Below are 23,708 nucleotides of genomic sequence, written 5' to 3'. Positions count from 1 at the left end.
TATGAAAAATAAATAAATAAATTCCCTTAAGACACAACCCTCAGACAGGTCAGAAGCATGGAGCCTGTTAAAGGAAATGTACTCTTCTTCAGGAGTTGCTGGTCGTTGTAAGTGGGGGTGGGGGGGTGACTCCCCTATCTTTCTGAAGGGTTCCAAGGAGGAAGTGGGGGAAGGGTTAAGAAGGAGCCTGGTTACAGAGCAGCTGAATAGTGAAGAGGCATGAGCGCTGCACACACTGGTCAGGTTTCAGTAGTTTCAGATGTGTAAGCCTAAGGACACTTGAATTTGGCTGGTACGGGTCAACCCGATAAGCATAAGGGGCTGCGAGCTTGTTCTAATGAGTGCTGATGCAATCGCAAAGCTTGCCGGGTTTGAAGGTCTTAAGGAGAGGACTGAAGTCAGTTGGGCTTTAAAGTAATGTTTCTCTTCGCAATCTCCATTATAATACATGACGTTTATTTTCTTTATTTCACTTTTGCACTTTTAAATTATTTGTTTGTTTCCTTAAATATTGCTAGTCTTCTTTAGTTGAATGTAAATTCCATCAGAGTAAAGACTGCTTCTTTTGTTCATATATATATATACATATATACATACATACATATATATGTGTTTGTGTGTGTGTATATATATATATATATATTTATTTATTTATATCCATCCCCCATGATAGTAACAGTGAGTGTTTGTGTGTGTGCATAATAATGAACAAATAAGTTGCTTTGATTTGAGTATGTGTCATTATAGTTCAATAGCTTATCTTTGCCTGTCTTCATCTGCTGTGTCCCCCATTAGCTTGTAGATTCATCTGTGGTTTAAAAGACATCTGCATGATCTCTCACTGCACCCAGTAGAGGACCTGTTTTGCAAAGCAAGTATTCAGTCACCTCAACAATCTCCTTTCTGCTCAGGAAGATGCTGTGCGTGGACCCTCACGCCTCACTGTCCTGACCCCACTCCAGAAAGGGAGAGCAGGGATGCGACTGGTGGTCGAGGAGAGTAGACAGTGACTGTCATCCCAAGAGGGACTGAAGTTCAGAGCAGGATGTGATACATTTCTGGTCCACCGCCTTGTTTTATTGGCACTAGTGAAATGACTAGGTGCTCTTATAGAAGACATTCCAAATAACCAAGAAATACTACTATTTTAGGTAAATGAAGTTTTGCATTATTTGTTTAACATGAGGAATGAAGAACATTAGCTTACGATCTTTATTTTTAAACACCTTCTTCGATAGATCATATATGAACTTTCAACATTTTATTTTTAATTTTTCAATTACAGTTCACTTTAAGTATTATTTTGTATGGTTTCAGGTGTACAGCATTATGATTAGACAATCATACAAGCTCCACAAAGTGCTCTCCCTGATGTTTCCAGTACCCACCGGCACCATAGCTATTGTAATACTTTTGACTAGATTCCCTATGCTGTTGGACTTTCACATTTTTCACTTTAAGTAAACAGAGTGGGATTAATCACAATTCATCGTTCTTGATATTACTGTATTATCAGACCATTGGCCTTTTGTATGCATGTATGTGTTTATTTATTTACCTACTTATTTAAAATCCTATAATATGTATAAATTTTGTAGCACTGTGATGATTAGAACATTGACAGCAACTGACATTGTCTATGTGAAACCCCTCCATGTGTTGTCCCCTGGGGTCCCCCCTCCTAATGTAATTACTACCTGGATTGTTATAATAATCACTTCATTGCCATTTGGAAACATACATAGTTATTTTTTATATATTTCTAATAAATGCATGATTTGGTTTTAGTTGTTTTAACTTTATAAAAATGGCATTGACATTCTGTATATAACTTTTGGGACTCATGTTTTCTTTCTCAATGTTATATTCATAAACCCATCCATGGCATCCCAAAATGTTGACTGCTGTGAAATAGTCTGTGTTGTGTTTTATAAGTCAACTTTACCACAGTTTACTTACTTATGTCCTACTCTGTGCATTTGAGTTGTTTCTGGGTATTTGTTATATGTACAGTGTCTCTGTAAGCATTCTTTCCATATTTATTAGTGTACAAATACAAGAATTTCTTTGGTGTTTATACAGAGGAGTGCAATTGCTTACTCATGGGCATACCAATGTTTAAGTCTTTTCTACAGTGATTGAACCACTTGTAATTCTTTATTTCCATAGTTTGCTTAACTCCAGGATTTCTAGACATTCATTTAGTTAATGGATTATTGCCACAAATCACAGAATAATAAATTGTAAAGCAGAAAAGAATTGTGAGATGATCTAGTTGAACCCATTTAATTTGCTGAGAACACTGGTGCACAGGAGAAATAAAATGATTTGCTTGAAGTCCTAGAAACAAGGGGTTTTCAGATGCATCCCCAAATAATATCTTCTGTTTCTCAAATATGCAGTGTTTGGTGAATGGCAATTAAACTTCCATTGTTAAGATAAAGACATTGACACCTAAGAAAAGTGAAACAAACAAACAAACGAACAAACAACTAGCAGCAAAGAACTTATCCCAATTTAGGGTTAAAGTTGAATTTATTCAATGCATATTTTTTTTTCTGTCAGCTCACATTGCCCTGTGGGGTTGACTTTTTTTATTGTTTCCCTGAAACCATTCCCAATTCCTGGACAAAGTACTTTACTGCCTCTCACTTAAACTTTTGTTTCCCAGACTTACTTGCATCTCTAAATAACCATGTGATCTACTTGTTGACCTTGCATTTATGCCTAAATCCACTAACGAGTCTTATAGAAATGCTTTTACTTTCTTGATTAAAAAGTAACAGATATGTCTGGGCTGGAACAATCCTCCCATCTATTTCCAGCTTTGAATGTAGATGTGATGTTTGGAACTGTGGCAGCTACCCTGTGAGCCTAAGGCAAGGTTAAGGGAATCATAGAAACATAGGGCTTGATATCATTGGGCCACTGAACTAACATCAGCAGTCACTTGTCTCCAGACCTCTTAGTAGGTAAGAAAAGTAAACTCCTTTTGATTTTTAACAGGTCAGGTTTCCTGTTACTTGCACCTCACTGCATTCCTAACTAGTATATCATTTACAAAAATGATCTCAAACTAGGTTTAGAATTTTTTTCTCCAATGACTGAAAATTAGAATTGTGTCATGGAATGGGAATATTTTTTTTTCCTCAGGGAAAAATAATTTTACGCTTTTATACTTAGCATTTACTTTTAGATTATAGTCTTTTAACCAAAACTCCATTTCAGATGATATGCTCATGCTCACATTAAAGTAATATCTCCATTTATCAAAAGCATTGTAACAGGGTGCAGCCAGGGGACCCCCAAAGAAGGATTTATAATGGGGTCCATAACTCAGGGTGCCTAGGAAGTATTAAAAATATAGAATGTCCTCACCCCCACAGGCCTGACCTGGGGGATGGCCCACATGGAGCAGGGACATTGAGTTGTTTTGCATAGCAACAGTTTTGCAAATAACCTCAGGAATGGTCATTTAATATATCTGTAACTTTTAACTGGTTTCATGGGTATGTTGGATGGCCATGGCTATGTTTTGAGCCAGGGGTATGTGAGTGACTTTGACCCAGGATGTAACTGGGAGGCAACTCCCCCTGGTTACAGTGCCTGAGTGCGTGAGAGCTTGGAGATGATTTGCTCCATGTCCCAGAGGTACTGTGTCAGCCCAGAAAAGCTGGAAAAAAATATGGGAAGGCTGGCAGGTGTAGCCAATTGTGGAAGGAGTTAGAAATGGGGCTGCAGAGGAAGACTGGCACTGGGATTTAAACCCAGGTGCTGCAGCAGCCATGTGAAGGGGGACCCACGCGGCTTTGGTGAGAAGGAGGGTACCACACAGCTTAGGAAGCCAGAAAGCAAGATGTAGCAGCAATGCAGTGTTTTCTCTCAACAATTTGGAAGAATGCAGGAGAGATGCTTCGGGATGAAAAGGGGTGAAAGGACTCTTGCTGGTGGGCCATGAGAAGGTGCCACATGGTTTTGGATTAAGGACTAGAGATCTCAGTGACATAGCTGATACTGCTGGGAACCATTGGAGGCCTGCCAGCCGAGTGCAGATTACTGGGAAGAATCAGAGAATCGGGGGCTACCTGAGCCATGGACTTCTATTTCTTTTCCTGATATATGGTACCCCAGACTGGGAAAAGGGGGGAAGGAAGGACTGGTGCCTTTGTGGGTGTTTTAAAGGACTTTAGAATTTTCATGAAGACATTAAGTCATTACTCTAAGTCTGTGTAAGTTTTTGAATAAATAATTTCTTTCCCTTTCACCAGTCTCTGACATTGAGAGCTATAATTCCTGGGTGGTGGGCAAGGTGAACCTAGTATAGGGGGAACCTGGAAGAAGGGGGGTCCATTTGTTAATAGTATATCGTTCCCTGTACACAGGTCCATTCAGTAACAGTATGATAAAAAGTTTGGGCACTGGATGATGAAAAATAAAAACCTAAATTGGCTCACCTACATTTTAATTTTTTTGTCCAGACATGACAAGAAATTTTATTAATGCAAAGTTGATTAATGCACTCAATACTCCATTTCAGATTTGAAATGAGACTATTTTCATGCATAAATCCAATCAACATTGATTAAGAATTCATTATATATGTGTTGGGCTTTAAAGCCAAAGGGAGTGGTAGTCAGACATGATACCTACTCTGAAAGAGCTGGATTGTGATTGTGGTGGGAGTGGGAGGGTAGAGAGAGACGGATTAGCACTACAGCAATTAGAATACAGTAAGTGCATAATAAAAGAACAAACAAAGTTATACAGGAATCTAGAGAAGAGCAGAGCTAAGTCCTTTAGTCATACATAAGTCAAGGAAAACTCTCTTCCCAGGAGCTGTGCTTATACTATAAGGTATTTCGTGCCTTTAACACACAAGCCTATGTCCTTATTTGTTCTTTCACAGGTGTTTTCTTTTTGACAAAAGTTCATGGTTGTTGCTGGACCCCTGATTTTCTGAGTTGTGAATTCCTCTACTCTTTTCATATGGGTCAAAGTAGAGATTTTATGTTGTTTTTTTGCTACTCCATCATAATTGAAGGCTTAGGAAGAGAAATCTACTGTTGCTAAAACCTTAGACCTTTGTCATTGTTGCCTTGGTTTGTAGACCAAATTGAAAACAAATCACTGCACTGTAGTTTCCTTTGGAAATTAGTAGCCCCCCAAACAGGACAATTCTGAAACCCAATACTCATAATGGTCACTTCTGAAATGCTGGGGTTATTGCAAGAGATAAACTCAATTCCTGACAAAACCATAAAAACTTGTAGGGATTTTGCTACCTACTGGAAAGAATGGCCAAGGATGGATGTACCTTGAGAAGTACCCTGGAAAGGAACCACCACTGTGCCTATGATCCCAGCTACAGTATCTTCAGTTGTACAAACAGGAAAAATATGAATGAACTATTCTTGTATCCCTGAGTAACTTTCCTTTTTTGAACATTTTGGAGTCAATGCCTAATATCATCTGACTATTTCACTGCAACTTGTCCTTATGAATTTAATCACATTTAATGACTCATCCACTTACCCCAATGAGCATTCCAGGAAATTGCCCTTGTTTATTGCCATCTTCAAATGATGGAAAAGCATAATAGAATGAGAGAAAGTAATTATTTTGGCTATCTGATCCTAAATGTTAAAGAAGCACCCTATTCTTAAAGACTGTCCCAACCATTTGCAAATTAATGCACTGCTGAAGATGCAAACTATCTATATAACTGCTCTTGAATTTCATTAAAATTAATCGGAAGTCCTTTTTTAATGTCTTTGAGAATTGCTTCAAGTGGCAAAAATCAGAAAAGCTATTCATGGGGCACATTCAGCTAATTGCAATTTCCTTCTCAACTAGTCATTCTTTCGCCATAGGCTGCAACTGCACAAAACTGAAACAACTCTTTGGATGACAAATGCTAGTCAAACCAGTTACTCAGTATCATGTAACTTTAAATGACCCATTGGTGTCCCGAATATTTTTTAAACAAATCAGAATAATATGATAGACTGATTCCAGATGTAACATGGTAAAACTATTCTCTCTGTAAGTTGAACCTGACATATGCTCCCTCTGAGATGTTGGCAGGAGCAAGTTGGGGGTATAAGGATAGACTATATAGTGAAGAGAGTAGCGTGTTTGTGTAAGCACACTATTTAGAACAGATACATGGCATGGGGTGAAAATAAGTTCTGGAAACAGAACCATGTTCTAATTCTTACCAGCTAAGTGAAATCCTTTAAGAGCAAAATGGAGGAAAGAGGAGGATAAAATGCATTTCCTTAGGATCACATAAGACCATGTATATGAAAATGATGTTTTGTAAAATGTAGGTGCTGGCCAAATGTTTATCATCATTAGAGAGAGTCTAGTCTGTGGAAATAAAACCACAGGCCAGCCTGTGAGCTATCAAACTAAGCATTCTTATATATTCAGTTGTATGTAAAATATTGCATTCAAACAATTTTATAGTAGCTTTCTTTTTATCTAAATGCAAGAATTAGCATGTCAGTTTCTTCTTGCGATTACCAAACTGATTGTAAGGTCCAGATAAAACACTCACAATTCTTCCCAAGAAACTCTCAAATTGTCTTAATAACCAAGGAATACTAAATATATGTTGTAATAGAGTATGTAGTCACTAGGCTCTTCCAAATAAAGATATTCAATAAGACGACTGCTTAACTTTCAAGTGCAAGTTGGTAAACTGTACTTACATGAAATGTCTACTGAGGGCATTGTTTTCCAGGGTGGCACTACAGAAGTTTTACTGAAGGTCAAAACTTCTAGTCCCAAGGAATTACATTGAAAAAAATGTAAAGCCTTTACTGCCATTGGCAAGAATTGTTCTAGGCCATCTGGTTGGGAGAGCAGCATCACACACCTTCAGCTTCTATAAAGCAGGGCAAACTCAATTCATTGTCTTCAGACTCAGGGGAAACACAGAGCACAACTGCCATGGCCTTTACCTCCACTCTACATCAGTAGTGCTCAGAATTCAGAGCTTTTCCACCTCTAAAATCTGAAACTTAAATATCTGTCTCCCTGACTTGAACCTCTCTGCCTGTGATACCTTCTTTCTTTACTCTTATTATACCTCCCCCACTTTTTAAAAAAGATTTTATTTATTTATCTTTTAGACAGGGGGAGGGAGGGAGAAAGAGGAGAGAAACATTAATGCATGGTTGCCTCTCTCATGTTCCCCACTGGGGACCCAGCCTGCAACCCAGGCATGTGCCCTAGACTGGAAGTCAAATCAGTGACCCTTTGATTTACAGGCTGGCACTCGGCCACTGAGCTACACCAGCCAAGGAGCTTTTTTCCCCTTTAATGAGACCTCCAGTTTCCTCCATTTCTTCCCAGTCTTTCATCTCTCTACCCCGCCCCCGCCTTCTCTCTTTTTCTAACCTGCATATACCCTTGATTCCTTTGTATCCTTCTTCATCAACATTCACCCAACAAAGCTCTAATCATACTGAATCAATGTAATAATGGCCATTCTTTTCTCTTACACTTAGTCAGATGAGCACTTCAGAGAAAAATAACAGCAAGCATTTATCAAGTACCTGTGAAATGCACCACCATTCTAAGTGTTTTCCATGTATATGATCTCATTTTATCCTCACTAGCCCTAAGGAAGGTTTCTGCCCATTTATGGACAAGAAAACTGTTCTGCGAGGTTGAGTAACCTGCCCAAAGCATTATATTAAATCAAAGACAAAGCTGATTGTAGACATCCCATTATTTTAACAAAGTAAAAGAAAATGCTGCAATTCTAATTGCAAGGTGCCATCAGTTGATAGATACATCCTGATTTCAGTGACATCAGATGTGAAAACAAAGTGATATATGACAAGTGACAGAGAGATGGTACAAACCCAAGCAGTCTTCATCATTATGCTATTCTGCCTCATAAAAACCACACAAGCATGTGAATGGTTTGTTACCAAGTTATGGTCTCAAACTTTGCGTGGGCTTTTAGGACTTTCTTTAGTCTCTCTCTCCTCTCTTATCTCCTTTTTTCTTGCTTGTTTTCTTTAATAATTTTCCCAAAACGCTTTCACTATTCTTAAGTTCCTTACTTAAGACCTCTGCCTCATTCACTTTTTGTGGATGACTATGCATCTTTGTTCCTTAAGAAAATTGAGACCATTGGTCACCATCTCCCTGAATTCCTGCTCCCCAACCCACCATACTGCTTGCTGACATATCAATATCCAGTGACAGCCTCCCTTCTTTCTTGTTCAGAGAGAAAGCGAGCCCCCTTCTGTTAAATGCTGACCTGTCCTTATTCTCTTATCCCTATTACTTCTGGTTTCATCTGAGATTATTAGTTGTCCTTCTTTCCTGAATTTCAACTCATCTCTCTCTAAGGATTTCTTTCCCTCAGCCTGTAAATGTGACAAAGACCCAACCACTAACCTGTTCTAATCTCCATAGAAAATGCTTTACAGTGGTTGTGTGAGTTTTCTCACTTTCCATTTCTGCCTCAGTCCACCATATCTCCCCTAACGCTCAGTTGAAATTGATCTTAATAAGCAATTTGGCTTACTCCTATTTTTAAGAAACAATGGGAAATTTTTGTCTTTATTTTATTGACCTCCTTTCCTGAATCTATGTGGTATGGTTGATATCTTGCCTCTTTGTGAAACTATCTTATTGGTTTCCAAGGCACCAAGCTCCCCTGATTCCTCTTAACTCTCTGTTTCGTGATTGTGTAAATGTTGGCATTTCTCAATTTCTACCCTTGGGCTACTGTTGTACCCACTCTACATGCTTTCCATGATGGTTTGAACTATTGCCTACAGGGAAATCTAACCCCCAAATCTAAACTTCATTCCTGTGCACTGTATCCTAAGAGTTTATCTTTAGTTCCCATTTTTTTCTCAGCCTATACAACATTTCCATGTGGATGTCAGTCATCTCAAACTTAATTAACATCTTCAAAAGAGTTGTTGATTTGCCTCTCCCAAAATCCTTCCTCAAAACATGTTTCCTCTCTTAGCTGGTGGTAATTCCAAACTTCCAGTTGCTTAGCCTCCCAAACGTGGAGTCATCTCCAATTTCTCTTTTTCTGGAACCTTACATCCAGTCCATCCATAAATCCTGTCCTTCCTACCATAAAAATATACCCAGAATCTGATCACTTTCTCTGACTCCACAGCTAACACCTTTATCTAATTTACCATTGTATCTTATCGAGATTGTTGCACCAGCTCCTAACTGGACTCCCTGCCTCTGCCCTTGCTCCCCCCCAGTCTGTTCTCTACTGAGCAGCCAGGACGGATTTTTTTTTACCACCTTTCTGACCTCATCTCTTAACACTATGAAATGCTTGCTGCATGCTTCCCTCAGCCCTATCTGGAGCATTTTTCACATGTATATGTATGGCTCTTCCACTTTAATAGGTTTTTACTCAAATATCGCCTCATCAGGAAAGGCTTCTCATTATTCCATATAAAATAACTCTTCTCCATCATCCTTTTCTAAACCTGCTTTACTTTTTGTTGATGGTCCTGTGCTTTTTATTATTACACCTGCCACATTACACATACATTTTTCTTCGAGTTTCAGAATGACACATATACTTTCATTATTGACTCATGCAGGTCACTATTTACTTATATAATTAGTTATATGTTCATTTTTGATGCATAGGTGTAAACTCACTATTCAACATAGAAACTAGAGACACAAATCATTATACATATATAATTTTAACATTAAAATACAAATTTTATTTCTCCACCCCCAGTAGAATATAAGCTCCATGAGTACAGGTACTTTGTTTCATTCCTTCTGTATACACAACATCTAGAATAGTGGCTGGCACAGAGGCACTTAAAAATAAAGTAAGCACTGCATATTTGTATACCCATGTTTTCAAGGACAATGTTACCATTGACATGCCCCAAACCAGAATTAAATCCCCACATCCTTACCTCCATCCTCCCTTCTCTCTCTACACTCCTTTCTTTTGAGTGCTCCCTCCGTGCCTTCCCCATACTGAATTCTCTGTCTGGAGAACACCATCCCCTCCATTTTGGCCTTGGGAGACTTGTGTAACTCCTTCTTCAAGAGGTTTGCTGTGACAGTCACATTCTCAAGGACTGTTTCATTGTCCCCTCCTTTCCCTCTCTCTTCCTTGGGGTTCTCCCATGCCAAACTCTGTCCCTGTGCACATGCACTGTGTTCTCTAATGACCTTCTTGAAGTTTAGGAAGCAAATCCAAAACCTCACCTATGATCTTTTCCCACATCCTTGATATGTAATCAAATGCAGGATTTAGTATGCCCAAATCACAGATGGAGAAACAGAAGTACACTTCATCCAGTTTTAGTTTCAAGGCAGGAGAATAAGCCTAGAACCTTAAGGAATTATCTCCAGAGCTGTCTTCCAATCACTTGAGTAGGGGTGGGGGTCTCCATGCTTTGGTAAACTCTGTTAAAAGTCTGATTCCTCCCTGTTCCCCCTCTGGAAGGTTACCATGGATACAATAGAGCTGGCATAAAAATCTTTAGTTAAATGGATACTGCAAGTGGTTTTCAGGATGCTTAGAGGATTTTGAGGCAAGGGGCAAAACCTGGAAACATTTGCAAAGGTACGACTTTTGCCTCAGGTGTCTGGTCTGGGAATCTTTCAGGTAGGTGAACGCTAATGGTCAGCAGAACCTTGAAGGGGTGACAGGACTCTAGCCAGGAGCTAGGATATTCACTAGCTGTGAGTTCGGAATCACAGGCAATCCCAACCGGTTCCTCTTCTTGGAAAACAGGGACCCTGCTGTGAATCTGGAGTGGTGGGCTGACTCAAGTGACGCCAGCAACAATCCGACCTCCTGAGGTTATCCAGGCCACAGGTCCTGGAGATAAAGGCATCTCCTGTCCCCAGTCCGGGGGAGCTTCCTACCCGCACGCATCCTTGCCCCAGGGGTGTTTTTTCTCCTTGCAGCCCAAGACCGCAGGCAAGCAGGAGAAATTCACACCAAGGGTGAATCCGGGAAGCACCTTACTGACTATGGAGCGGGAGCCCACGTGCCTTGCCCTACTTTAATCACGAGTGTTCTCTCGCATCTCTTTATTCTCAAGCAAGACACGCCTGGAGACTGTGAGTCTGGAGAATCCCCCTTGGCGCGGAGCTGGGTGCCAACTTTCCAGGTCCTGCCTGCAGCGCCACAACTCCCGAGTTAGGACAGAAAAGCCAAACCACACAAAGGCTCATTTCTGCTGAGCTGGGGTGGGGGTGATGCAGGTTACGGTCAATGAGGGTGTGTATGGCTAAGCCTGCTTATTTCCTGAAGTGAGGTTTTCAAGGGAGGGAGGGAAGAGGGTGTGGGAGATAGATGTGGGGGCTAGAGGTGGCGGCAGTTTCCCGGCGCTTTGACGTAGACTTGAAGAGGCGCGGAACACTCCCACTACTTAAGAACAAGCACCTTAGACTTCAGGACGCTGAAGCTGGGGACCTTCACTGGATCCGGGAGCAGCCTGAGCGTTTTATCTCCACACACTTGCGGGAACCCAGGCAGAACTGAGCAGGTAAGCGCAGAGGGTGCCCTTCTGCCACCTGGGAGGGAAGGCGTGGAGTAAGGAGGCGAGTGGGGCACAAAGGACATACAGAGGGTCCCTGGCAGATTTTCTCGGAGGTGGGTGAGGCCATGGAACAGGTGCCATGGAACAGACTCACCAAACTCAGCGCAGGACTCGTAGCGGGATGCACGGAGGAGGACCCCAGGGCTGAGGAACTTCCAAGCTCGAGGAGGATCCTCCTAATGGAACCTGAAGGAGCCCTAGTGCGCCGCGGTGGCGCAAGCAGGCAGGGAGACCCGGACAACGCCAACTTCAGCACGCTGGACAGCGCCCCGCTCCACCTCTTTGACTTAACACTATCTTGGGCTTGTCCCTTAAGAAAAAGGACCCCTTTGGGTCCCTTGACTCTGATAGTTTAGTTCAGAAGAGGACATATTGAGTATAATTTTGTTCAGGTAGAGACTTGTGTAAATAATCTGAAACACAGAGTGAATATTTTTGAATAATCTTGTATCTCAACATACATTTTCAAAAGAGGAATAGACATGTTCTAAGATGGCTTATGAAATATCAGTTTCAGAGTGTCTCAGTATGTTCTTGTGCTGTCCAGAAGAAAAAGATTCCACATCATAGTATCATTATTAAATATTTCAAAGTAGATATATTCCCATGAGCTGAGCCCAGTTGCCTTCATGATACTAGCATCTAAAACATTTGGAAATGTAAGATAAAGCTGAAAGTGAGCTGTATAAGTCCTCTTGATTTTTCCCTTTCCACTAGAGTTGTAGAATGATATAAATTTCATATAGTCTATGAAGAGTCAAATAATAAATTTTTTCTTAGAGAAACTTAGGTTATTATTATTTTAAGGATGTCATTTCTCATTGCACTTGTCTGAAGTGTAACAGTTTCAAAGTGCAATATAGATGCCTTGATGTTATTGCAACAGGCTTTGATAGCCAGAAAAGTTAAATGAGAGGCAAATTATTTTTATTGAAATTCTTGACACTTATAACAAGAATATAGAAATGAGAAAATATCATCTTTATGAAATTTAGATTAGAATTGGAGAACATTTCTGGTGTTGATAAAAGGTCTATTGAGTCTACTCTAATGGGGTAAATATGTGTCCTTTGGTTCACATGTTTTTTAGCACCCTATCTTGTGTTTGTTTTTTATTTAGAACAGTGTGCAAATATTATGCTCTTTTTAAAAAAATTAAAATCACCCTGAATAGGAAAGCATCCAAAGGTAAGATTATATTAAAATTCTTAATTGCATGGAAGTCCTTGATTAAGATAGATAAGCTGAATTACAGTATTGTAGAATGATGAAAACTGTGCAATAAGATCTTAAATTTTCACTTTATACTCTTAAACTACATTCTTCTGTGCTAAGGAAAAACACATTCACTCATTCATCTCAGAAGGAACACTTCTTAGGAATACATATTTCATAGGCTATATATCTTGGTTTTATACTATGTAACTGGACAACAAATTATTTAAGATAGAATTGGGCTTGTAATATGAGAGGAAGGATAAGACTTTTCCTAGAGACAGTGGGGTCACCAAGGTTCTTAAAGTCATAATTATTTTCTTTCCTGAGTGTAGCACAAGCAGGGATTCATATGAAATGTTTCCATCATGTGCATTTTCAGGGCCATGGCTGATCCTGGAAACAGAGGAGGGATCTACTGCCCCTTGAGCCTCGCCTGCTCCCTGCTCATTGTTGGAATGTGCTGTGTGTCTCCTTTCTCCTGCCACAGCCAGATAGACCTGCTGGCTCTTAACCAAGCTGATCCTCAGTGCTGGGAGTCTTCCTCAATTATCCTCCTGGAAATGCGGAAGCCTCGAATTTCCAACACTGTGTCAGGTTTCTGGGATTTCATGATCTACTTGAAGTCATCTGGGAACTTGAAGCATGGGGCACTGTTTTGGGATCTGGCCCAACTCTTCTGGGACATCTATGTGGACTGTGTCTTATCCAGGAACCATGGCTTAGGAAGGAGGCAGTTGGCTGGAGAAGAAGAGAAGATCTCAGCAGGGCATCCACAGCACATGAGGGAAAAACAAGGTGGTCAACCCCAGGTCCCAAATCTTGGAAGGGTCAATCAAATATGAATGTGCTGAATTGTGTGGAAGAGGGAAATGTCTTTAGAAAGATCCACTGCCACATATATGTCTCTCAGGGGTGAACCCCAAAAGCACACACTGATAGGAAGATAGATAGTACTTCCTGTTGTATTTCATAGTAGCTTTTTATGTTAATATATTGTTCTCATTCTTATACTTCATGTAAACAGCAGCAAGGAAAAGTCAAGAAGACAAGGAAGGGGAAAAAGCATGAGTCCCAAAATACAACATGAAGTTATAAAGGGATGCTCCAAAATTAACACTATTTTTTTTTTACCATTAGCCTGAATATTAGGTCATAGTCTGTGTTTATTTGCTGCTATAGCATTGGGAAGATTTGAACATAAACCTGGGGAACATTCACCATGCATAAACTCTTGCTCTTTTTAAATTAAAAAAAAAAAAACAAATGCATTGCTTTCATATTAATGGAAGGGCTCCTTGAGATGTACTTAATTGATGAAGTAAAGGGCAGAACAATTGTCTGGCTTGCAAATTGACTCCTCATTGTTTTTTAAATAAATCTTAAGTAATTAACTTCCAGCAAGCTGAATAATTAAAATGTAATAATTTGGAATTTCCTACAAATTTAGAGGTTTTTACTTAAGTAAAGATTATATTAAAATAAAGTCTTCTCTGGGGGCACTAGAAGAAATATCTTTTACAGAATTAGTATGTGGGAGAATTAGTCCATAAGTTGAGAGATCCCTTAGCCCTATACATATTGCTTTTGTTCTTTTTCTGGTGGCATTTCAACTAATAAGTTTCCAATGCTTGCAGCAAGGGCTGTTTCAGTGGTGGTGACTCTGAGAATTATTTATGTGGAAAACTAAAGCATAATTAATTCTTGCACATGTATGTTTTATTGTGAGCATCCTTATATATTTCCATAATCTATTAAAATAGCAATTAACAATACTAGTTTTAGACCAACCCTTTCCCAAGATATTGTAGAGCCTTTATGTACCTAGATTGTTTTAACCTTAGTAACTAAAAATCCTCATGGTTTTCTGATCCATAACATTAGATAATCCACTAATATTGTTTATAGATAAATTTATTATTTGAGCAAGTGTTATTGTCACTTAAACCAAGTTTCTTTTTTAGAAGAAATGTTCTTTCGTGAGTTAAGCTACTAAAGTAGAAACACAAAATGAGTGTCTTTAAATGTTGGTAACCAAAATGTACACAATATTGTAAGCAGAGGCTGGCAAGATATCAGCATCATTAAGGACTGGATATTTTCTTCCTCTGCACTGTAGAGCCCTTTCTTCCATTCTTACCATGTTTAGCTGTTATACTCATTTTTTTTTATTTTGCATTCACTTTGAATTATTCAAGTTTCTACGAAATAAATGAAAACAATATTTGTGTTCAGCTGAAGTATTCTTTCTCTGAAACAGCTTTCAGTTTGCTTGCTTGCTTGCAACAGAGAGAGTATTTTTTGGAGCATACTTCAACTTGGCATTTCTATCTTCATTTAATTTCAGCTGTGGAAGCCACTTCCCTCACCTTGTACAGAGTCACTATTGACCCAGCTGTTCTGCAAACTTTAGCTATGCGAGTGGCAAGAGCAAATAATTTCACTTTACTGAAGTTATTTTAACATTTGACATAAATAATCATTTGCAGATCGAGAAACAAGAATTTCCATTTGGTTGGTATAATTGTAGTCAAAGAGGGTCTTGGGTCAAGAAGACACTGTGTCTGAAAGTTCACTCATGGCAGGAACACTGAGATTTCATCTCAAGAGGCTTGATTAAATCTCTAGTGGCTCAACTGGTCCTGGGTGTACTTGCACAAATTCTGCACTAATTTTTCTTTTGTCTTTGGAGGATTAACATGCCACCAGGTTGGGAAGGGGTGAAGGTGAAGAAGTGTTAGCCTCTATTGTTCTCAGGGAAATCACATAATCAGAATGGAAGGAAAGAACTACTATATTTTTTGGACTATAAGACACCCCCCCCCCCCCCCCCAAATTTGGGAGGAATAATGGCTGTTAATGCTGCTGTTGACTTCTGTTTATATTTACATTGGTGAAATATTATGTTATTAAATATTTTACCACATTTTCGCTTCAAAAGTTTTTCCCTATTTTGCTCCCCTGAAACTTAATTTACCTTAAAAAACCTAAGTGCTTGCATAATGTGCAAAAGTTCTTCTTACTGTGATGGCTTTGAATGAAATAGTTCAACTACAGTTGAGAAATGTTGCTATAAGTCATGTTTTGTTAAAAACATAACGCTCCCATGTAATTTTGTATGTTAATATATCACACTTGTTAATATAGCTCAACAAATATAAAAATAGTAACTATCAAATAGCTATGTACCTGGGCAAGTTAATCAACTTATTTATCCCTCAGTTTCTTCATCTGAGAAAGAGGGGTATGGAAAGAATTGGATGACCCATGAAGTCTCTGCAGGTTCTCTGTTCTAATGTTCTAAGTCTACAAAAAGAAATATACAAAAGGCATGTATTTAACTCTGGAGAGAATCTTGAAGAGCTTTACCCCAAGGACACCTTACCAACCTGGGGGATGGATGACCTGGACGCCGTGGTTGTTTATGACAACAATAAGCAGGAACAGAGGAGGCTCAAAAATGAAAGGAGAATTCTCAAAAACCTGAGGGCTGGGGATATCACTTGAGAAAAAAACACAAACAACTCCAGTGATCATTGTTATTTAGTCTGGAATGATATGAGCTAATAATTGAATGCTGAAATATCCGGAAGGTGTGAGGATGGTGTACCGAGGCCTAACCACTAAATTGTAATGGGTTACATGAAGGCAGAGGAGAGGGAGGTGGGGGCTGGGGCAGGGTGTGGGGGAGAGAGAGAAACAGAGACAGAAATTCAATGAATTGATTTAGGAAAAGAATATCCTGATGATAACTCCCCAGTAGAAAATAACAGAGTTGAGGTTAACTTATGAATTAGTAAACACTTCAATGCAACTGAAGGGACTTTTAAACTATATCCTCATTTGTGTCAAAAATGACAGCCTTTTCCTTTAAAAAATCTTGCTCTGCCACTGAGAAGATCAGAAAAACATGCCTGCCTGGGAAGTTTGTATGTTTTTAAAAAATTGTGAGTCTTTGCTTTCCTCCATGGCAAAAAAATTAAAATTTAGACTTGTAATTGGATGATATTTGCAGTTGGTGTCCAACTAGCTAGCAAATTTTTAAAACACTAAGCAGAAGAGAAAACAATGCTTCAGAGATATAAATAATTAAGATGCATAAATTATTGATTTCCTACTTCAAGAAATTTCCTAAGAAACCCATTCAGAAATTACTCATCTAGAAATCTATTCTCAGGAGACATTCAGAGATGTAACCAATGATGAGGTATGAGGCTATTCACCACAGTAGTATTTATAGTAACATAAATTTGAAAATACTTTAAATGTCCATAACAGAGTAGTGGTAAACTACATTATGGTATAAAGCATGTATGCATATAACTATGGTTGTTTCTGGAAGATTATATTTAGGGTAGTTTCAAGTTTTTCTTTATATTTTTATATTAAAAATTATATAATGACCATTTCTATTTTTTAATTAGAAAGGTATCTTAATATGTGTTAATAAGAAATGTATTTATTTTAATTTACTTAATTTATATTATATAGCTAAACATCATAGGATACAAAACCTTTCATCAACACAAATTTACATACACATCTCTCAATAAATGTATACAGAATTTTAATAGTAGAAGGGCAGTTATTGCAGATCTTCCTTTTAAAACCAACACATTGATATTTATTAACCTGAAACAAATTTAGCGACTTAATGATTTGTTCCTTTTTTCTATTAGGTGCATATTCTCAGCAACTCAGAATCCCTTCCCTGAAGAAGAAAAAGGTGATTGAAGAGTTGCTAAGTGTGCGCATGCGCAGGAGTGGGGCTACGCTCTTTGGAAAAGCAAGCAGAGGCCCAGAAATAAAGAGAAAATAACTTCAGAGTTAACTCAAATCTTGGAATTTAAAAAGTGTCTATTTTGTCTTGACTATTGATCATTCATTTACTTGGTGGGAATGTCCAGAGATAAATGTTAAGCCTCATCAGAGTGCTTAGGTTCATTCTCTGAGGCTGCCAGCGCTCCTTCACACGTGGCGTTACCGCCAGATCCTCCCACAGCCTGAAAGAGTTCAGAGAGCTCTCAAAGACCAGGGGGGGTTGCGGGGTACTCAGCTGTTTTGCATTCATTTTGACCGTGTGCTCTGAGATGCGTGTGACGTTGTTGCTGAACTAGAGCCTCATACATTCAACGTGAAGACACTGCATGCCTTCCAGGCCATTACCCACTAGACAGCTTATGCACGGGCATATAAGCGACTATGTTAATTACAAGTTACTGATGACCTGTGATACCCAGATCTTGTTTGAAAGAATATTTTTGAATATTTTGAATTGAATGAAGCAAAAAACAAAAAAAACATTGACAAATAAAGAGTTCTTCTAATGGAAACAAAATGAATAAAAAGCTCTGGACCCGAGATGATATTATTAAAGTTTCTTTATTTCAATATTTAATGTTACCATTAATGATAATCAAAACTTGAATAAAATAGCATTGTGTGTTCCTTCCAAATTAGCATATTTTCTTTCTGATTAACTATTAAAACTCTGTAATTGGTTACACTTTGCATTGAAAAGCAAGCCAAAAGTCAAATGAACAGCTTTATGAGAAAATTACCCATAAATTTTTTCCCTTAAGATGGCCAGGCCTGAATGAGGTTCATAGCAGAGAAGTCCAGTTAGCAAATGTATTCAGGCTCCAGGTGTATTGCTCTTTTTATCTTATACAGTTACTCTCATCTGTCCAATCATTCCAATAGAATCAATGATTGACCACCAGTTTGAATTTCAGACGTGGTAGCAATTCACTCTCTTTTTCCAGGTCCAAAGGAAGCCTAGGTAAATGTTTTCACTGAAGGTTTAGGGCCCTCCATAAACTAAAATTATTATCTAAAGGGTTATTATTAGAAGACTCAGCTGCTTCTGAAGATTGGTCAGGCCGTACAATAAAGGAAGCAAGTCTGGGGGAGGAACTGGGGAGGGGCCCAGCCTCAGCTTCCCTTGGTTAGGAGAATGAACACCTCAGAGGCTGCCGCTCTTCAGCTACCATTTCTACGTGGGCTTGTGCTTTTGCTTCCAAGCTACTTGCTCTGATGTCTTTTATCATATTCTTTTAAAAAATCACACAAACTCATTACCTCTTATAAATCATCAAAAAAGATGCTACTCTTTTCTACAATGCTTGCACAATGCCGGCCCCTCTATCCTGTCTCACCTTGGTCCACATGACAAAAAGGCTGCCCAATTTTTTCAGCAAAGGGTTGGATAATAAATATTCTATGCTTGCGGGTCATCCAGTAATTCTTCCTTTGTAGAATGAAGGATGTAGGCAATACATAAACATATGAGCATGACTGTATTCCAATAAAACTTTGCTTACAGACCCTGAAATTTGAATTCATATCATTGTCAAGTGTCACAAAATAATTACTCTTTGAAATTTTTTTGATTATTAAAAAAATGTAATAACCACTCTTAGCTCATAGCCTATATATAACCAGCAGTGGGCAGGATGTAGCCCGTGTTGCGGCTTGCTGACCGGTGCTCTGGGGCAGGCTTATCAAACTTGTAAGGAACAAACTAGGATGACATAAGGAGAGGGAATGCACTGAGCAGCAAAATCAAAATAAAAAATCTGTGATAAATTGGAAAGCAAGTTCAAAATTATTAGGATGAGACTGAACAAAGAAAATCCAGTCCTAATATTACCCAACTAGACATTATTTCACTTTGGAAATAGTACTAGAAACTGTATATCATATAAATAAAATCTAAAGCCTCTCTAAATATAACATGGACTGCACATTAAGATAATAGGTAAGACAATGGAATCATAACAGTATTTACTGAGAGAAAGTGCAGAGCAGTGCTTAGGGCACAGGCACGGGAGCTGGGTTTGAATCTCGACTTCTTTAAGTGCCAACCAAATGACTTTGGACAAGTTGCTGAGCCTCTTTGTGCTTCAGTTGTCTGATAAAATATCTACCTGTTAGATTTGTTGTGAGGATTAAATGAGTTAGTACATACCAGGTGCTTAGAAACAAAGTGCTCTAACCATCAGAAATATGAGCTATTACTGTGCACATTATAAAGTCAAGCATGTAATTACATACATAGAGAGACCCTAATTACACACCCTAATTACATACATAGAGAGAAAGGAAGCACACAGGTTCCTTGGCCAAACTCATTGGATGTGGGGTCTTAATGAGAAACACTCATGTTTTAAAAATAAATTTGAGATAATTGTGGATTTGTAGACACTTGTGAGGAACAACACAGAGACATCCTATACTGCATCCAGTCTCCATCAATGACAACCTCTTGCAGAGCTACAGGATAATAAACAATGAGAAAATTGGTACAATCCACAGTTTATTCAGAGTTCACCAGTTCTGCATGCACTCCATCGTGTATGTGTGTATGTGTGTGTATTTGTAAGTTTATTCTCTACCAAGACCAACCAGATAGAAAATTAGGTCATTAATTAAGTCATTTAAATAATACTGAATAAGGTAGTTGCACAAATTCATATAGATCACACACTTGAGTATTACCTCCATGGTCTCCAAAGTAAGAATGGCTCTCTACAGGAAACTCAGCACATCTGGATTTGATCTGGCTGCTTCTTTCCATTTCCCTTAACCACCCTTCACTCCCAAAGACTTTCCTCTGAAGAACTGAGACACATGAGTAAGGAGACTGAAAATTAAACTTTTCTTCAGCTTCACACCAGACTATTGAGACAGAGGGTAGAAGGCTTAGTTCTTTCAGTACAGATTTTGAAAATACGTGTTGTCATCACCCCAAGGGGCTGCGACTGGACTCCTTTTCACTTAAAGTTTGCCAAGGTGATTCGATCGATGAGGGCGGAGAAGGCCCTGCCTACTCGCTCGGCTCCACAATACAGGTCCATGTTTACTGAAGACTGTGGGTCTGAAATCGACAAACAGGAGAGTCCTTCAGAGAAGGTAGGTACCTGTAGGTTCTTAAGCTGATCATGATAAAGCTCTAGGGCAGGGGAGAACAGAATCCACCTGTCCTCAGTTCCAGATGACAACGCCCTTTCTCTAAACCAGCTAGCAAATGAGATGGCTCTTATTTACCAGGATCAGTTTCTAATCCAACCATTTCATGTGTTCTTAAAAGGCATTTTCCCATGACTCCAAGCAGAAATCTCAGAAGTCAGAAAGCCCACTCTAGAGCAGTGCTTTCCAAACCCTGGTGTACATTAGAATCACCTGGGGAGTGTTAAAAAAAGACTGCTAGTTCCCACCGAGAGCTCTGATTCAATATACAATGTATACATGTGGCCCAGGATGGCTATAAATGTGGCCCAACACAAAATTGTAAATTTACTTAAAACATTATGAGATTTTTTAGTGATTACGTATCTCAATGTATTTAAAGTGTGGGCCAAGATAACTCTTTTCCTTCCAGTGTGGCCTAGAGACACCAAAAGATTGGACACCCCTGGTATACATGATGGTCAATTTAATGTGTCAGCTTGATGGCACTAAGGTGCCCAGATATTTGATCAAATGTTACTCCAGGTGTGTCTGTGCGGGTGTTTCCGAATGAGGTTAATAATGAATGAGTAGACTGAATGAAGCAGACTGCCCCCCCTAATGTGGATGAATCTCATCCAGTCAACTGAAGGCTTGAATAGAACAAAGTCTGAGTGAGAGAGTTTCTTCTGTGTGACTGCCTTCCAGCTGCAACATCAGTTTTCATCTGCCTTCGAACTCAAAATGAAGCACCAGCTCTTCCTAAGTCTTGAGTCTGCCAACTTTGCCCTGAAACTGCTCATTGGCTCTTCTGGGTCTCTAGCTTGCTGCGGCAGGTGTTGAGACTTGTCAGCCTCCATAATCATGTGAGCCACTTCTTTAAAATAAATCTCTCTCTCTCTCTCTCTCTCTATATATATATATACATATATATATATATATGCTGATACAATACATTTTAGAAACCAGCAGCTTTCTTAAGCTCAACTGAAGAAACAAAAACTATATCTGTCTATCCATCCATCCATCTATCTATACATCTATCTAACAATCCATCTATTATATCCTATATTATATCAAGAATGGAGCACAAAAATTGCATTTCTAGTAAGTTCCCAGGTTATCCTGCTGGTCTAGGGACCGCACTTTGAGAACTCTAGCTCTATAATTATTAATTCATAATTTGAGTGGTCCTCTATAACTTGTTGTAAGGATTGTGCTGTAGAAAGATCTACAATTTGGCAGTTACTAACCAAAAGTTTGATATGCATAATTTTTACCCTGAAATTTTTTCAGACATATTTTTATATTTTCTATAATATTGAATAATGCTAATTGAATCTTTATACATTATTACATTATCTGATTGGGAAACAAACTTTACTTTTGCATGATTTTCCTCTAATGGTAAACCTTGATAAAATCACTTAACATATGCATAAGTTTTTCATCTTTAGATATCAAACTGCACACAGTGTTGGAATATTGTCTTTCAGAGGTGTGTAGGAAACCTCGTCTATTAGGAATCTGAACTGTGCAAGACAGCTGACTACATTTTTGATGGGTAACCCAACACTACAGCCTAGAAATCAGCAGCTTTCATAAGCTCAATTGGAGAAACAAAAACAAAAAATAAAAATGAGATAAAGATATAAAATACTAAATTTATTTCCAGAATAAAGCCAAATTTTTATGTGAGGTTTTATTAAAAGGTCAAGTGGATATTGACTTTGCTATGAAGGCTTATCATGATCCAGCTGATGTTTATTTAGATGGAAATACAGTGGGCGGAATCTTGTGTGAGCCTAAGAATCGGGCACAAGGAGTTCCCATCCCATCTTGGCCTCAGGCAGTCTGAGCATGCTTCTGGGATCTTTGTGGTCTTGCTTTCTCTAATACAAGGATTTTAACTCCAACTCCCTTCACAGTAGAGATTTTTAGAGTCACCACATACTGAACTCATCGACTTGGCTCTACCAAGTTCAATGTTCAACTGACATTATGCACCCATTTTACAGTTCACCAACTGTTATGGGCTGTATTGTGTCTCCCTCTCCAAATTCATATACTGAAGCCCTAAACCACAGTACCTCAGAATGTGGTTCTATTTGGAGATCGAGTTTTTTAAAGAGCTAATTAAAGTAAAATGAAGTTATATGGGCAGGCCCTAACCCAATATGTGTAGTGTCCTTATGAGAAAAGGAAATTTGAGTAGGGACAAGCACCAAGGGAAAATGGTGTGAAAACACAAGGAGAGGACGGCCACATATAAGCTAGAGAGAGACCTCAGAAAACACCAACATTGCTGACACCTTTATCTCAGACTTCAGGCTTCAGGACTCTTAGAAAAAAATTTATTTATGTGTATAACACAGCCACACAATCTGTGGTACTTTGTTATGGCAGCCCTAGCAAACAAATATATGAAGTCAGAAATATTTTGAGGCCTCTTTTGGTTCAGGAACACACAAGGACATTATCCTCTGTTTTATTACCAGTCTCTAGATGATTACTCCAACATAAAAGATCTGAGCCTTTCTCAAACAGAAATAGAGGTAGATATAAATATCAATATATTAAGATAACAAAACACTCTATAAGTAAGACAATGTTATGACAAAACAGAAGAAATAACTATAACTAAAAGGATTAGACAGAGAGGCTTCAGAATTTAGCAGTGAGTCATAGCTTACAAAGAAGATAATGAGCACTTACTAAATTCGTGGTGAGTGCCAGTACTATACTAAAATCTCATGGATTTTACACCCACAACAACCCTATGAATTAGGCAATACTGGAAATCAAGTTCAGAGATGCTACTGGTATCCAAAAGACTCACGACTCTGTTGATGAATTGTACTTACTAGATGAATTGTAGCTGCTGAGCTAATGTTATAAAATCAAGTGTTTTAAAAGACAGCATAAAAGGCCATCATTATTTCTATTGATTGTGCAAATCTT

At 38.7% G+C, this 23,708-nt stretch overlaps 2 protein-coding genes across 2 annotated transcripts in view; one reads left to right on the top strand and one right to left on the bottom strand.

Moving 5' to 3' along the window:
• The first annotated feature begins 13,183 nt into the window (after positions 1-13,183).
• FAM237A (family with sequence similarity 237 member A) lies at positions 13,184-17,857 on the top strand. Its single transcript, XM_028508784.2, has 2 exons — positions 13,184-13,595; positions 17,477-17,857. The coding sequence occupies exons 1-2, from the start codon at positions 13,184-13,186 to the stop codon at positions 17,614-17,616; spliced, it is 552 nt and encodes a 183-aa protein (XP_028364585.1). The 3' UTR covers positions 17,617-17,857.
• Positions 17,858-18,225: 368 nt separating this feature from the next.
• Positions 18,226-23,708, bottom strand: part of DYTN (dystrotelin) — a 43,576-nt gene continuing 38,093 nt past the window's right edge. Inside the window, exon 12 of the mRNA XM_028508517.2 lies at positions 18,226-20,676. Coding sequence (XP_028364318.1) covers positions 20,573-20,676 — 104 coding nt within the window. The 3' untranslated portion in view covers positions 18,226-20,572. The remainder of the gene's footprint in view (positions 20,677-23,708) is intronic.

Source organism: Phyllostomus discolor, chromosome 4 (genome assembly GCF_004126475.2).
Source record: "Phyllostomus discolor isolate MPI-MPIP mPhyDis1 chromosome 4, mPhyDis1.pri.v3, whole genome shotgun sequence".
Lineage (NCBI taxonomy): Eukaryota > Metazoa > Chordata > Mammalia > Chiroptera > Phyllostomidae > Phyllostomus > Phyllostomus discolor.
Note: the sequence above shows the minus strand (reverse complement) of the source record. Positions and strands in the feature narration are given on the sequence as shown.

What these genes read in the sequence shown, in the direction of transcription:
- FAM237A (XM_028508784.2), top strand. Translation starts at nt 13,184, where the DNA reads ATGGCTGATCCTGGAAACAGAGGAGGGATCTACTGCCCCTTGAGCCTC. An exon ending in GCACATGAGGGAAAAACAAG is followed by an intron (nt 13,596 to 17,476) that starts GTGGTCAACCCC and finishes TTTTTCTATTAG; the next exon opens with GTGCATATTCTCAGCAACTC.